This window comes from Larimichthys crocea, chromosome XII (assembly GCF_000972845.2).
Source record: "Larimichthys crocea isolate SSNF chromosome XII, L_crocea_2.0, whole genome shotgun sequence".
In the NCBI taxonomy this organism is placed as follows: Eukaryota; Metazoa; Chordata; class Actinopteri; family Sciaenidae; genus Larimichthys; species Larimichthys crocea.
The window spans coordinates 29,937,481-29,953,158 of record NC_040022.1 but is presented as its reverse complement, the minus strand read 5'-3'; the positions used below and the strand labels follow the sequence as shown (position 1 = coordinate 29,953,158).

The 15,678-nt window shown below is 41.6% G+C and overlaps 1 protein-coding gene across 1 annotated transcript; it reads left to right on the top strand.

Moving 5' to 3' along the window:
* The first annotated feature begins 4,616 nt into the window (after positions 1–4,616).
* On the top strand, positions 4,617–15,653 carry LOC104933993 (myosin heavy chain, fast skeletal muscle). The gene is made up of 39 exons (XM_019260460.2): positions 4,617–4,820; positions 5,132–5,275; positions 5,348–5,504; positions 6,151–6,178; positions 6,277–6,388; positions 6,469–6,561; positions 6,711–6,774; positions 6,857–6,955; positions 7,030–7,133; positions 7,218–7,356; positions 7,432–7,550; positions 7,737–7,886; positions 7,964–8,134; positions 8,213–8,522; positions 8,643–8,731; positions 8,906–8,993; positions 9,077–9,194; positions 9,278–9,401; positions 9,501–9,637; positions 9,714–9,969; positions 10,056–10,298; positions 10,453–10,629; positions 10,704–10,849; positions 10,940–11,030; positions 11,108–11,497; positions 11,573–11,699; positions 11,896–12,014; positions 12,102–12,298; positions 12,485–12,668; positions 12,740–12,905; positions 12,983–13,107; positions 13,189–13,497; positions 13,615–13,818; positions 13,897–14,022; positions 14,102–14,272; positions 14,572–14,676; positions 14,761–14,856; positions 14,941–15,075; positions 15,164–15,653. Exons 1-39 carry the CDS (start codon positions 4,617–4,619, stop codon positions 15,185–15,187), a joined length of 5,841 nt encoding a protein of 1,946 aa, XP_019116005.2. The 3' UTR covers positions 15,188–15,653.
* Positions 15,654–15,678: the final 25 nt, after the last annotated feature.

The following is a 15,678-nucleotide window of genomic DNA, read 5'->3' as shown; positions in this document are numbered from 1 at the left end:
AGATCTACAGTGGTGCAAGACAAACCGACAGTATTAAGGAACACTTGAAACATGGGGAGATTTGCACAGTAACCAGACTTTGGACACTATTTCATGAGTAGAAATGTCGTAAACTTACCTTCCTGTGAGCTAAAATTCAATTTTATTGTAAAGGAGTGTCAATAAAACATATTTTAAGATCAACATTGTGCTTTGTTACAAAAGAATCTGCACCAAAACTTTCGATTTGTGAGCATAGACTTTATAAAACCTGAACCTGAACTCAAGGGACCACCAGTGCATCTGAATTCATCCTCTGGGTAACATGAACATCAGTGGAGCCACTCACTGCGAGAGCTATGAAGCTTTGTGGCCGTCTGCGTCTCCGTGAAGAGACGCTGGCTGAAAATATTCAAAGCAACATGTCTTGTACACACAAGCATCTGCTCTCCATTCTGTCGCTGCTAAGCCCGGGATCAGCCGACACAGAGCAAAGTCAACATGCTCCAGGAATAGTGTCCACACAGCAGTTATTTTCTGCGCTGACCCGAACTAAAACCTCACTCTTTACCGAGACAGAAAAACGTCTCTGTGCCTGTTGAAGCACTGTGAAATTTATCTGAACGTTAATGTCATTAAATCTAAAATGAATCCTCCCTAACACGGCCTGGCTGCACAGCTTCAGATATTTGAATATGAATGCATCAAAATAAGATACAACTACCACTGTTACTGATTCCAAAGTAAATAATCACATTAGATAAAAAAGCACGGACATTTTTGGGAGTTAAAATAAAGCACGCATCAAAATCCACAATTTTTCTCTCCCGTCGGTGATCAGCAGCAGCTGGTACGTTCATGACATTAGTAGAAATCCCCGTGAAGTGGGTTAGAGTTACTGCATGTGTGACTTTGAGCAGAGGAGGTCTGAAGGTAACCTCCTCCTCCTCCTCCTCCTCAAAGAGGAGGACGGGTGGTGCTGAGGAGGTGACAGGTGACACCTTGTCAAGACTCTCACTCGGCTGGAATATTTGTATGACCACATTACTTATTTATATCAAGCACATGGCAGTATACAGATTTACACATTGAACATACAGTGTGCAGTAAACAGATGCAGGACACTAAAAAGACAAATGGATACATATTTAATGCCTTAGCCAAAGCTAATTCATCCTTGTTTCACTAGTTTCTGTACAAATAGAATAGAATAGATCTTTATTGTCATTGTCACAGGTACAACGATATTGAAAGTGCTTCTAGTCAGTCAGTGCAACATAAATAAAATCCTAGAGTTAAAGTGACTAGTAAGTGTTAAAATAACTAGAATAAATAAGAATAAAAATACCTGAAACATTAAAATGTACAAAAAAAAATAAATATTAAACATATGCTAAAATCAAAATAAATACTAAATATGCTAAAAGGAGCATACACACATAACTTTGATGCTCTAACATTTTCATAATTGAGTTTTTATGCCACATAAAGAATTTGTGTGTAAATTAAAACATGCTACACCTTGAAAACAGGTTTTAAAAAAACAACTAGTTAATTCTAAGATAGTAGCATGGCAGCTTATTCACCCATTTTTTACAAATAAATGTAAAAATAAATAACTTTGTGGCTTCAACATCGTCATACTTGAGTTTTTATACCTTTTATATGTATAAAAAAAACTGTAACTACAAATTAAAACACAACAAAATTTGTAAGAATTCTGTTAAAGGCTGGTTGCTCATGTAGCTTTAGCCAAATCCTTCTTTTTTCTGTTTCCTGTATAAATAAATGACTTTAGTGCTCGAATGTCTTTGTCATTTTGTCATTTATACCACATAAAGCTGTAGCTACAAACTGAAACATTCAAAATTTAGAAGAACTGGAAAACAGGTTGAACTGTATATATGCTAAGGTAGCCAAAGCTAATTCACCCTTTGACTTTGATGCATCTTTATCTTTATTTATTGTATTTTGGTCGTTTTCAATAAACAATACATGATGAACACAACAAACAATAACAAACCTTCCAATCCCTTCCCACCCTCTCTTAACCAACAGTTCTCTCGGAGGAAAAAAGGTAATTAAGTCCATAAGAAAAGAAAAATAAATAGATAATAATAATAGTACTCATAATTAAAAATACATAAAATACATTATAAAAAAAAGTGTACAATAGCACAGAATTAAATTAAAAGGACAGTTTTAAGGTACAGTTATAAAACGTGGTCACCATCCCATTTCTCTCCCCCAATTCGTATTGATGCATCTTTGTAATCGAGTACATTGAGCACACAATACAGTACAAATATTCAAAATTAGAAAACAAACAAACAAAGTGCCGAGTAGCTAAAGCTACCTCGTGAAACAGCCAATTTTTCCCGTGTTGTTGTTGTTGTTTACTCACAAATCTGAAATTTTAAATTTTAAGTTTAATTTTAAGTTTAAAATGAATGTGAAATACATAAAAAACCACCAGACTAAACTGATTTGATTGTCTCCAGTTGGTAAAAGAAACATAATTAGGCACATATGAGATGATTTACTCTCATATAAATAGGATTTTAATCTGTGATTTCCCCTTGTCACTATATACATAAACACAGCATCACTGCTTTATATTCAGAGATGATGTGATGCATTGTCAAGATGACATGCTGCTTTTCACACTTGCTTCCACGCACTACTCCCCCTAATATGATGACAGCTCAACTAACACACACACACACACACACCAAGCCTTCCTCCCATGCTTATTCTAAATGTGGTTCAAAGTGGTCGTCATGTGTTGCTACCCTCTTGAAGTATAACACGCACACAGCGGATAGCTTTATGTGTTAACTTGTAAACAAAGCAGACAAACCAGGCAACTTCCCTCAAGGTGGACCGTGACCACCCTCAACCATGGCGTGAAACACACTGAGAAAAAAAAAAAAAAGGCTTTAGAGATGCTGCAAATTAATTATTGTCTGAATAACAACAATGCAAAAGCAGTAGTAGAGATGTGTTTGTAATAAATTAATTCAAAAATATTAAGATCTTCTCTCTAATATCAAGTTCAGTGTCTGTGCATCATTATTTCTTACTCCTTTCTTAATTGGTGGTGTGCTACAGGGTTCGATTCTTGGCCCACTTGTCTTCTCTGTAAACAAACAAAGCCACACATTAATCACTCATTTGTTACTATGCTGTTCCTGTGATGTATTTGCCATGACTTCATGAAGCTAGAGGCAATTATTATTGTTGATGCAATTAAACAATAAATAGAAGTAAATTAAGGTGCAGAGAAGTTTCTATGTATAATTTCAGTATCTTAATTTTTTGATACCATTTGAATTACGTTGCTATTTGTGGACAAATCTCACAGTTTTTACTTTATTTTAGTTTCACAGCCGCCTTTGAAGCTTAAAATTAGTGATTGTTGGATACTGAAAACTTTTTTATAACTCCGCTGACGTTAAGAATGTCAATTTTTATTGCCTGTTTTTCTTTGTGCTACTTTCGTGACTGAAAAACAGAAGCTAAAGTCACGTTTTATATTCTTTCTACCTTATTATTTATATTTTACAGTATAATACAATTTATTGGTTGGTCATTCTGTCGATTTAGGGGATATAAAACACTTGTTGATATCATAAAACCACTTTGAAAATCAAACAAAACAATGACATTTACAGCGTTTAATGGTTAAAAGATATATTTTCTATTTTTTGATGTACTCTTTTCAACCGCCTTACTAACGTGACTTTACAAGAGGAATCCAGATGGCTGGATGCAGGTGTAGCTACGTCAGACTTCTTCCTCTTAGATGAAGGCTTGCATGTCCTGTCAGAGAGAGTTTAGATCATACATGTTTTATTTCATATACACGTCTAAATTGTTCTTAAACTAAAGAATAAAAACCTAAAGACACCAACTGATCTGAAGATTTCTCACATTCCCAAAAAAAAGTTGACATTGTCCTGACGTCTGTCTGTCTGGAGTTTAATCCACGTTTAATCCAAGGAAGGTTCCTTGGAGGTGAATGAGCAGGTGGTCCTTGAATCCAGGATGAACATGAAGGTCGCGATGCATCATGAGTTATGTACATTTATACCTATAAATACACACAACAACAGTTTCTACATCTAAATCAACATTATCACACTAAATACACTGATTAAGTGATTCATTATGACACGAGACGTTACTGAATAGCAAACACAACACTAACGTTAAGTAGGTAATGACAGTTCTTGACGGTATGGACGGCATGTAAAAATAGTGCCTGTGGATCATCACCGATTACCACTCCAAGATCCTCTTCCCGTGTTTAAGTGTCCAGCAGAGATTGATAATACGACTTGATTCACGTTCGAATGGTGACACTACCAAGTTTGGAGTGTCCGGTTTCCTTCAGCAACACTTTCATCTTGATAAAAGGAGCCTCAACATCCCGCCGGGGTTCACTTTCGAACTTTCGAGCACTGGTGGTCTTCTCATTTTTTGTGTCACAGCCCTGCAGAATCTTTGATTCAATCCTACTGGGGTAAGTAAGATACAAAAGTATAAATAATGAAGCTAGAAATCTTTTAAAATGTTTGATTAATTTCATTTAAGTGTGCCTTTTTTTGTTTTTTTAAAAATCCTCAGATCTCATCATGAGTAGCGATGCTGAGATGGCCCAGTATGGGCCAGCGGCCGCCTTTCTCCGCAAGCCGGAGAAGGAGCGAGTGGAGGCTCAGAACCGACCGTTCGATGCCAGAACGGCCTGCTTTGTGCCAGACGCCAAAGAGCTTTACATCAAAGGTGTCATCCAGAAGAAAGAAGGTGGCAAAGTCACAGTGAAGACCGAAGCTGATGAGGTAAAAGTCAGATTTATGATTAAAAAATCTAAAACATTAGAGCATCCTTTGAAACTTGAAATATAAAGAATCCAGGATTTATGATAAATGGGCAACATGAAAAAACCATAGACTGTATAAAATATGGACGTAGTCTCCGTCCGACTTGTTGTGACGCTTGGTGTAGTGGCTCTGGTCAAAAACCAAGCTGCAACCTCCATGGCTGTGAAATGAAGCCAATGCAGAAGTGCCAAAAACTGCAGTCCACCTGAGGCTGGCTCCAGGCTCCTGGTAACCATCATTTCATCTTCTCGTCTTACTTTATTTTCCAGACTGTAACAGTCAAGGAGGAAGACTGCCATCCCATGAACCCCCCAAAGTACGACAAGATTGAGGACATGGCCATGATGACCCACCTCAACGAACCCTCTGTGCTGTTTAACCTCAAAGATCGTTACGCAGCGTGGATGATTTACGTAAGTAACGAGGAACATCTTCGTCTTTTTTGATTCATCTGAGTGATTCTCACGTACGGTCTCATCCTGCAGACCTACTCCGGACTCTTCTGTGCCACGGTGAACCCTTACAAGTGGCTGCCGGTGTACGACCCGCAGGTCGTGGCGGCTTACAGAGGGAAAAAACGAATGGAGGCTCCGCCACATATTTTCTCCGTGTCTGATAACGCTTATCAGAACATGCTCACAGGTAAGAGATTACAGAGTCATGAACCGATGACTGTTAAATAACATCAGTATCATATTACTGGCCACAGCTGTGGAGGAAGTATTCAAGTAAAAATACTAGTAGTAAAACTTCAGATAGATATTTCTGTATCTGATGTCACTGGCTCAGTTTGTTGACTGTGTGACTCTGTGTACTCAACATCAACATCAGCCTAATGGTGCCTGCTTCCTGTTTGTGGTCTCATTCAGATCGATCTCTAATGATGATGTCAGGAAATCACCTGACTGACTCTGAATAATGTGTTTTTGTCCTGTAAGTCGTGGCCCAAATGGCCGCCATTCAACAAGAGTTATGTAATCTTTAGTTTAAAGCCCCTGGAAACACTGAAGAGACTTGCTGCAGTGTTGGCAGTACTGTGGACGTCGTACTGGACCGTTGTGGGGATGAAGGAGCTGAGCTGGAAGGCAAAGCTCTTGATTTTCATGTCCATTTACGTTACAACCCTCAACTATGATCATGAGCTACAGTTGGTGACCGAAAAAATAGATTTTTCTTGGACAACCAAAACTGTTCTACCACTGTTGGAACATTTATTGTCCATGTAGGACTTTAGAGTAGATTTAAGTCACTTTAATCTAATGAATGCATCATTTTGTGTCACCTACAGATCGTGAGAATCAGTCTGTCCTGATTACGTAAGTAAAAATGAGTCTTAAGATTTGATAACAAACATACAGACCAAATAATTTTTGGTTGTCTTCAGGTCTTTTTTTTTTTAATTCTTTGTGTACAGTGGAGAATCTGGTGCAGGAAAGACCGTCAACACCAAGCGTGTCATCCAGTACTTTGCGACAATCGCAGTTGCTGGTGGCGACAAAAAGGAGCACTCGTCTGGAAAAGTGCAGGTAAATCCTTCAACCAGATGTAAGCCTGAGAAAATATAAAAACAGAAAGAGATTCTGATGAAGCCGGCTGTGTTTTCCAGGGAACGCTGGAAGATCAAATCATTTCAGCGAATCCTTTGCTGGAGGCTTTTGGGAATGCCAAGACTGTGAGGAACGACAACTCCTCACGATTTGTAAGTATGAGTACGGGACATTCGTGTAAAACCAGGCCAATGCCACCCACAAATTTAATTCAACCCTTATATCATTGACATTTGCATGACATTTAGGTGCCGCCAAAAAGCTCCACGATCTGTAATCTTGCTCTTTTTATACTTCATAGGGTAAATTCATCAGAATCCACTTTGGAACCACAGGAAAACTGGCTTCTGCTGATATTGAAACATGTAGGTTTCCAGCATTGATAACATTTATTATATGTATACCAACGACTGACAGTGATTGTTTGATATATATGATTTAATGTAGATTTGCTGGAGAAGTCAAGAGTGACGTTCCAGTTGTCTGAAGAGAGGAGCTACCACATCTTCTATCAGATAATGACGGGCCACAAATCAGAGCTCATAGGTATGATCAGGGCGTGGTCTCATGCTGATTTTGAATAATAAACTGAATATAAATGTTTATGTTTCTCTCTTCAGAAATGCTTCTCATAACAACAAACCCGTATGACTTCCCCATGATAAGTCAGGGGCAGATTTCTGTGGCCAGCATCGACGACAAAGAAGAACTCTTGGCCACTGATGTGAGTTTTCTCTCAGTCCGTCACCTCCAGTGGCGTACACATGACTTTTATTAGCTCCTGCTAACACTGAATTTAATTCCACAGATGGCCACCGATATCTTGGGCTTCACCAACGAAGAAAAAATGTCCATCTACAAGCTAACCGGCGCTGTGCTGCATTACGGGAACATGAAGTTCAAGCAGAAGCAGCGGGAGGAGCAGGCGGAGCCCGACGGCACAGAGGGTGAGGCTTCTCGGTTTAGTCTTATATCAATGAAAACATGCAGACGTTAACAAGTATCTCATGTTTATCTCTCAGTGGCAGACAAAGTCGCTTTCCTGATGGGTCTGAACTCTGCTGACCTGTTGAAAGGCCTTTGTTACCCCAGAGTGAAAGTGGGGAATGAATATGTCACTAAAGGCCAGACGGTGCCCCAGGTACTGTGGTTAATTTAAGTCATAATGCGTAACAAGGTGTGCTGAAGAACATACAAGTGATATTGAACTAGTATACACCCCAAACCATGTCCAGTTGTCAGCCACAGTAGAAAGTTGAATAAACCTGTTTGCATAAAAGTCTGTTTTCTGTTAGTGATTCGTTTATCTTCAAAACCTCCTGATCAGGTCACCAATGCAGTTGGTGCTCTGGCCAAGTCTGTGTATGAGAAGATGTTCTTATGGATGGTCATAAGAATCAATGAGATGTTGGACACAAAGCAACCACGGCAGTTCTTCATCGGAGTGCTGGACATCGCTGGATTCGAAATATTCGATGTGAGTTTGGTCATTGGTGATGATTTCCAACAGTTTAATGTTTAACCGCCGTAAACTAGCGGTTTATTCTATTATAGTACAACAGCATGGAGCAACTCTGCATCAACTTCACCAACGAGAAGCTGCAACAGTTTTTCAACCACCACATGTTTGTGTTGGAGCAAGAGGAGTACAAGAAGGAGGGGATTGATTGGGAGTTCATCGACTTTGGTATGGACCTCGCAGCCTGCATTGAGCTCATTGAAAAGGTAGGTTTAATCTACTGCACATCAATGTATACTCTACCTAATTTGGGGAATGATGTATGCCTGTGATACATTCAACAGCCAATGGGCATCTTCTCCATCCTTGAAGAGGAGTGTATGTTCCCCAAGGCCTCAGACACTTCCTTTAAGAACAAACTCTACGATCAGCATCTTGGAAAGAATAACGCCTTCCAGAAGCCAAAGGCTGTCAAAGGCAAACCCGAGGCTCACTTCTCCCTGGTGCACTACGCCGGCACTGTGGACTACAACATCAGCGGCTGGCTGGAGAAGAACAAAGACCCTCTGAATGAGTCTGTGGTGCAGCTTTACCAGAAGTCACAAATGAAGTTGTTGGCTTTCTTGTACGCTTCATTTTCTGGTGCTGAAGCAGGTACAACAAGTTCTTACTGAGGTCCCTAATGTGGAGACTGGTGGGTCAACCAACCCTCAACACCTACCGGGCTTCATACCTTGACGAAGGTTTAATGATACTTCTGTTTCTGCTTTATAGAGTCGGGAGGTGATGCAGGTGGAAAAGGTGGAAAGAAAGGAGGAAAGAAGAAGGGTGGCTCGTTTCAGACGGTGTCTGCAGTTTTCAGGGTACAGGATAATGATGTGATAATATGTTTTTTTATATGATTTTCTTGCCCAAAGACGCTTCCAATAAGCTCCATCAATCAAATAGTGACAGTTATCTGGAAAAGGGAGCAGGATATGCAGTGCTAGTGCTTCTTCTCAGCATTTGGCTTGATAAGAACATGCCATCTCCTGCAGGAAAATCTCGGAAAACTGATGACCAACTTGAGGAGCACCCACCCTCACTTTGTGCGTTGCCTGATTCCCAATGAGGTTAAAACACCAGGTACAAATTTATCTCCAAATACAAAGGCACAACACAAGGTGTATGGAAACATGCTCCATGAATTCATGTTGACTTCTCTGCAGGTATCATGGACAACCACTTGGTCATTCACCAGCTGCGCTGTAACGGTGTGCTGGAGGGTATCAGGATCTGCAGGAAGGGATTCCCGAGCAGGATCCTGTACGCAGACTTCAAGCAGAGGTCGGCATTCATTCCTACCTGAAATAACTAGAGAAAAAAAACTCATTTGTTCATCTAAAAAATCTTTATCCTAACTGGAACAGATACAGAATCCTAAATGCCAGTGCCATCCCTGAGGGACAGTTCATCGATGGAAAGAAAGCTTCTGAGAAGCTTCTTGGTTCGATTGACATTGACCACACACAGTACAGATTTGGGTCAACAAAGGTAGGTGTCCAAATGTCTCTAAGGTCTTAAACTTCGTTTAGACTTTAACTTTTACAAGCAACAAATCGATTCGTTTGATTGGACTGGATATTGTTGCAGGTCTTCTTCAAAGCTGGACTACTCGGCACTCTGGAGGAGTTGCGAGATGAAAAACTTGCTTCTCTCGTGACCCAGACTCAAGCACTGTGTCGTGGTTTTCTCATGAGAAAAGAATTCTCCAAATTAATCGCACAAAAGTAAGGTCAACACCAAAAATCTTCTTCTGCAACAAAAACGACATAAGACTAAAAGCTGTTGCTTAATATCTTACAGAGATTGTGTCTGGATTCTCCAATATAACTTGCGTTCATTCATGAATGTGAAACACTGGCCGTGGATGAAGCTGTTCTTTAAAATAAAGCCACTTCTAAAGAGTGCAGAAACCGAAAAGGAGATGGCGACCATGAAAGAGGATTTCATCAAATGTAAAGAGGATCTGGCAAAGTCAGACTCCAAGAGAAAGGAGCTTGAGGAGAAAATGGTTTCTTTGTTGCAGGAGAAAAATAACCTCCTCCTGCAAGTACAAGCTGTGAGTATCGCAGCAAATGAGAGCCATTTATCTCAGTCAGATCATCGTCCAAACAATCATACATCATCCCTCTGTGCTCTTCTCAGGACTCGGAGAATCTTTGTGATGCCGAGGAGAGATGCGAAGGCTTGATTAAGAGCAAAATCCAGCTCGAGGCCAAACTCAAAGAGGTGACCGAGAGACTGGAGGATGAGGAGGAAATGAGCGCCGAGTTGACCGCCAAGAAGCGGAAGCTCGAAGACGAATGCTCTGAACTTAAAAAAGACATCGATGACCTGGAGATAACCCTGGCTAAAGTGGAGAAGGAGAAACATGCCACAGAAAACAAGGTGTGTGATTTCATGTATCTCATACTTAACAGACCTTGGTTGCGTTTGAAACTCTCAGATTTCTCCGGTTCCCAGGCTAAATTTCTAGTTGTAGTTGTACTTCTGTTTTCTGTGCATATACTGTAGGTATGCGTATTTGTACTACCTATTGTAGGTTAAAAACCTGATGGAGGAGCTGGCTGGTCAGGATGAAAACATTGGCAAACTGACCAAGGAGAAGAGAGCCCTACAGGAGGCTCATCAACAGGCGCTCGATGATCTCCAAGCAGAGGAAGACAAAGTCAACTCTCTGACCAAAGCAAAGTCCAAGCTTGAACAGCAAGTGGATGACGTGAGTTGCCGTGTAGACAACAATATATTAAAACACTGGTGTCTTAATTAACTTGTGTGTAATTTTCTGTCAAGCTTGAGGGTTCATTGGAGCAAGAAAAGAAGATCCGCATGGACCTGGAAAGAGCCAAGCGGAAGCTCGAGGGGGATCTGAAACTTACCCAAGAATCCCTGATGGACCTCGAAAATGACAAACAGCAATCTGAGGAGAGGATTAAGAAGTAAGCTCATGCACTGATGATCTACAGTACAGCATGAGGAAGGCAAATCATGGATTTAAACTGACATCTCGTATTTTTTTGTCCTTGCAGAAAAGAATTTGAAAACAACCAGCTGCTCAGCGACATCGCAGATGAGCAAACAATTAATAACCAGCTTCAGAAGAAGATGAAGGAGCTCCATGTAATAACACAGATTAAAGTCATACGTTAATCAGACAACTACCGATTGTCCCCTCATGATGGTGTGTTCGTTTTCAGGCTCGTATCGAAGAGCTAGAGGAAGAAGTCGAGGCCGAACGAGCTGTCCGGGCAAAGATCGAGAAGCAGCGGTCGGACCTCTCCAGGGAGGTCGATGAGCTCAGCGAGAGGCTGGAGGAGGCCGGAGGAGCCACCGCCGCTCAGATCGAGATGAACAAGAAGCGAGAAGCCGAGTTCATCAAACTGCGACGCGACCTGGAGGAGTCCACGCTGCACCACGAGGCCACGACCGCCGCACTGCGCAAGAAGCAGGCGGACAGCATGGCCGAGCTGGGCGAGCAGATTGACAACCTCCAGAGGATCAAACAGAAACTGGAGAAGGAGAAGAGCGAACTGAAGATGGAGATCGATGATCTGGCCGTTAATATGGAAACAGTCGCAAAAGCAAAGGTGAGATTTTTTTTTTGATATTAGTAAAAGAGAAACTCATTTTAACAGGATGAATTTTGTGTTACGCACTTTTAGGTCAACCTGGAGAAGTTGTGTCGTTCACTTGAAGATCAGCTCATGGAGCTAAAGACCAAGAATGATGAAAACATGCGACAAATTAATGATCTCAACAACCAGAGGGCTCGCTTTCAAACTGAGAACGGTAATTATGTTCAACATATTTTGAGTATCGCATTAATGATGTTCCTGCCTGGAGAACTAGCGCCACCTACTGTTTTTCTTTTGCCAAATTGCTTGAAATTTGGTTAAATTTGGCAATACATTTTATTGGAAACACGGCTCCTGAAGTCCATGATTTTTTTTTACTGAAACATATTTTAATTTTTTGCTCTTGTTAGCTGAATTCTCACGACAAATGGAAGAGAGAGAAAGTCTCATTTCCCAGCTGACGAGAGGAAAACAGGGTTTCACGTCACAAATCGACGAGTTAAAACGACTGATCGAGGAGGAAACAAAGGTAGACAAACGTTTGCAAGCACTCACAGTCCTCTCGATTGCTTTGCTTTTTTTTTTTGTTTCCTCATGTCGGCGTCTTTCTCAACAGGCTAAGAACGCCTTGGCTCACTGTCTGCAGTCAGCCCGTCACGACTGCGACCTCCTCCGCGAGCAGTTCGAGGAGGAACAGGAAGCCAAAGCTGAGCTGCAGCGCTGTTTGTCGAAAGCAAACACCGAGGTCGCTCTGTGGAGGAACAAGTACGAGACTGACGCCATCCAACGCACCGAGGAGCTCGAGGAAGCAAAGTAATTAAACACTAAGACGAGACATGTGGATAATTCCTAATATGATAAAGTGTATGTTCTATGTCATCATTGATTCAGACTAATATAAGATACGGAGAGCCTTAGCAGATTACAGATCCACAAAATAAAGTATTACATTGGCTGTATTCTAATAAAGACTTTGTTTTTGGTTTTCACTTTTGACAGGAAAAAACTCGCCCAGCGTCTCCAAGAAGCCGAAGAACAAATCGAAGCCGTCAACTCAAAGTGCGCCTCGCTGGAGAAAACCAAACAGCGGCTTCAAAACGAGATGGAGGATCTCATGGTGGACGTGGAACGTTCCAACAGCTTAGCCGCCACCCTTGACAAGAAGCAGAGAAACTTTGACAAGGTAATTTTGTTACGCTTAATACTACGTTCTTTTCTTTATTTCATTACGAGCTGACATTTGAATGAATTCAGATTCTGGCTGAGTGGAAGCAGAAGTACGAGGAAACTCAGGCCGAGCTCGAAAGCGCTCAGAAAGAATCTCGATCTTTGAGCACCGAGCTCTTCAAACTGAAAAACTCCTACGAAGAAGCCCTGGACCATCTGGAGACAATGAAAAGGGAAAATAAAAACCTGCAACGTGAGTGAAATCTTACTGTGAGAAACCTGAGGCATTTTTTAAAATCAGTTATTTAAAAACCTCTCTGTGATTCTTAGAGGAGATCTCAGATCTGACGGAGCAACTCGGGGAGAGCGGGAAGACGATTCACGAACTGGAGAAGTTCAAGAAGCATGTGGAGACAGAAAAATACGACATGCAAACATCGCTGGAAGAAGCTGAGGTACAGCTGATGACAAACCAACGAATTCAGTAAAAAGAAAGCATGAATCATTGGTGAGAGTAACTAAAACTGTTTTCAAAGGCCTCCCTGGAACAAGAGGAGTCCAAGATCCTGCGTGCACAGATGGAGCTGAACCAGGTGAAGGCCGAAGTTGATCGAAAAATCGCGGAGAGAGATGAAGAGATCGACCAGATGAAAAGGAACCACCAGAGAGTGATGGAGTCAATGCAGGCCACCCTGGATGCCGAGGTCCGGAGCAGGAACGACGTCCTGAGGGTGAAGAAGAAGATGGAGGGTGACCTGAACGAGATGGAGATCCAGCTGAGCCACGCTAACAGGCAGGCGGCCGAGGCCCAGAAACAACTGAGGAACATTCAGGGGCAACTCAAGGTAAATGTGTTAAAGAGAGACTAGGAATCACCCTCTGGGGATCATGAACATCCGCAGCAGGATGGACTAAAAGCATTGAAACTGTGTCACCCTAACACTGGATAACTGCATTTTTAGGATGTACAAATCCACCTGGACGACTCTCTCAGAGGGCAGGACGATATGAAGGAGCAGGTAGCCATGATGGAGCGTCGAACAGCTCTGATGCAGGCTGAGATCGAAGAACTTCGAGTGGTCGTTGAGCAGACGGAGCGGAGCCGCAAAACGGCTGAGCAGGAACTGATCGACGCCAGCGAGCGCGCAGGACTTCTGCACTCTCAGGTCGGTTGTTTACATGTATCGACATCTCAAATAAACCCTTCTTGACTTGCAGGAGTAACATCTCTTTGTCTTCGGCAGAACACCAGTCTTTTAAACGCGAGAAAGAAGCTTGATTCGGATGTAACTCAGCTTCACACCGAGATAGAGGAAGCCGTTCAAGAGGCGAGGAACGCCGAGGAGAAGGCCAAGAAAGCCATTACTGATGTAAGGTGCTCCGAATCTGCTTTTATTCTGTTAAAACAAACTTAGATGAGTTTTTAAAAAAAAAATCCATACTCCTCAGGCGGCTATGATGGCTGAAGAGCTGAGGAAGGAGCAGGACACCAGCGCTCACCTGGAAAGGATGAAGAAGAACCTGGAGGTGACGGTGAAAGACCTGCAGCACCGCTTGGACGAGGCCGAAAACTTGGCAATGAAGGGCGGAAAGAAGCAGCTTCAGAAACTGGAGGCCAGAGTACGTACAGCATACTTTATTCCACATCGACCATGAGAACACGAGAATTAGCTGATAATGAACCTCACATTCATACCCCACGTATTATTTCAGTTTGGTTGCAGCCTCGTCTATAAATCACAGTCATGATGTTATTCCGGCATCTTTTTGATCCATTTATGGCGATCAAAACCCAACAAAATCGGTTTATTTTGGGTTCATACCACAAGACAGAAACGATCTATGCAAGTAAACTCGAGTGAGTGTGAAGACACCATTAAAGTCGTGGAAGATGTCCTGAATTTTAGTCTTGTTTTCAGGTTCGCGAGCTGGAAAATGAGCTGGAAGGCGAGCAGAAACGTTCTACGGAGGCCATCAAAGGAGTGCGCAAATACGAGAGGAAAGTCAAAGAGCTGACCTATCAGGTAACGCTACAACCTTGTTTACCTCCAAACATTTCAGTTTCATATTGTTAAAGTAATGACAGAGTTCGTCTTTACTCGTTTCAGGCTGAAGAAGACAAGAAAAACAACGTGCGGCTGCAGGATTTGGTCGACAAGCTCCAGAACAAAATGAAAGCCTACAAGCGACACGCTGAAGAAGCTGTGAGTGAAGAGTCACGATCAGCAGAAGTTATTCAGTCGACGTGTCAGATCACTAATAATACGTCATCAATAATTCATTGACAGGAGGAGCAGTGTAACATGCACATCGCCAGATTCAGGAAGGTTCAACACGACCTGGAGGAGGCCGAAGAGAGAGCTGATGTAGCCGAATCTCTGGCCAACAAGATGAGAGCCAAGAGCCGCGAAATAGGGACGAAGGTACAGAGTGACGTAAATAATTATGTTGACCATTTTATAAAACTGTGTATTAATTAAACAGTTTTTAATCACTGTGTTTGTTTTACAGGTACAGGAAGGACAGGGCGAGTAGCTGAACGTTGGACTTTTCATCACGAGGAGAACTGATGAACTGCTCCAATATTTTAGTCTCCAAATAAAATAACATAAAATAATAATGTGATTATTAATTGAACTACTATTTCGAATCATTCTCCACTTCTAATCGTTAGTAGTATATTAATTATCCAGTGTGTTGATACAACCCTGAAGCCTCGAGGCGGCCACAGAAGAACCAGAATCACACGAATAAAAAACAGATATGGTGACGACGAATCTGACTTTCTGGCCTTGAGGCCGTGTAATGTCGAGGTGGTTCATTAAGGAAGGAACTCGTTATTGATTTTAGATGTAACAGTTCCCGTACATCGAGACAATTGTTAGATCATGCAAATATTCAGGGACTATTTTTGATGATGGGAACGTCTTTGCAAACTCAATTCATCCTCTAATCGTCATTTTTATTATAGAATAGAATAGATCTTTATTGTCATTGTCACAGGTACAACGAGATTGAAAGTGCTT

Excerpts from the sequence above, each read along its gene's own strand:
- LOC104933993 (XM_019260460.2), top strand. The coding sequence starts at position 4,617 with ATGAGTAGCGATGCTGAGATGGCCCAGTATGGGCCAGCGGCCGCCTTT. Across the intron at positions 5,505-6,150 it reads TTATCAGAACATGCTCACAG|ATCGTGAGAATCAGTCTGTC; the intron begins GTAAGAGATTAC and ends TGTCACCTACAG. Across the intron at positions 14,023-14,101 it reads CCAAGAAAGCCATTACTGAT|GCGGCTATGATGGCTGAAGA; the intron begins GTAAGGTGCTCC and ends CATACTCCTCAG.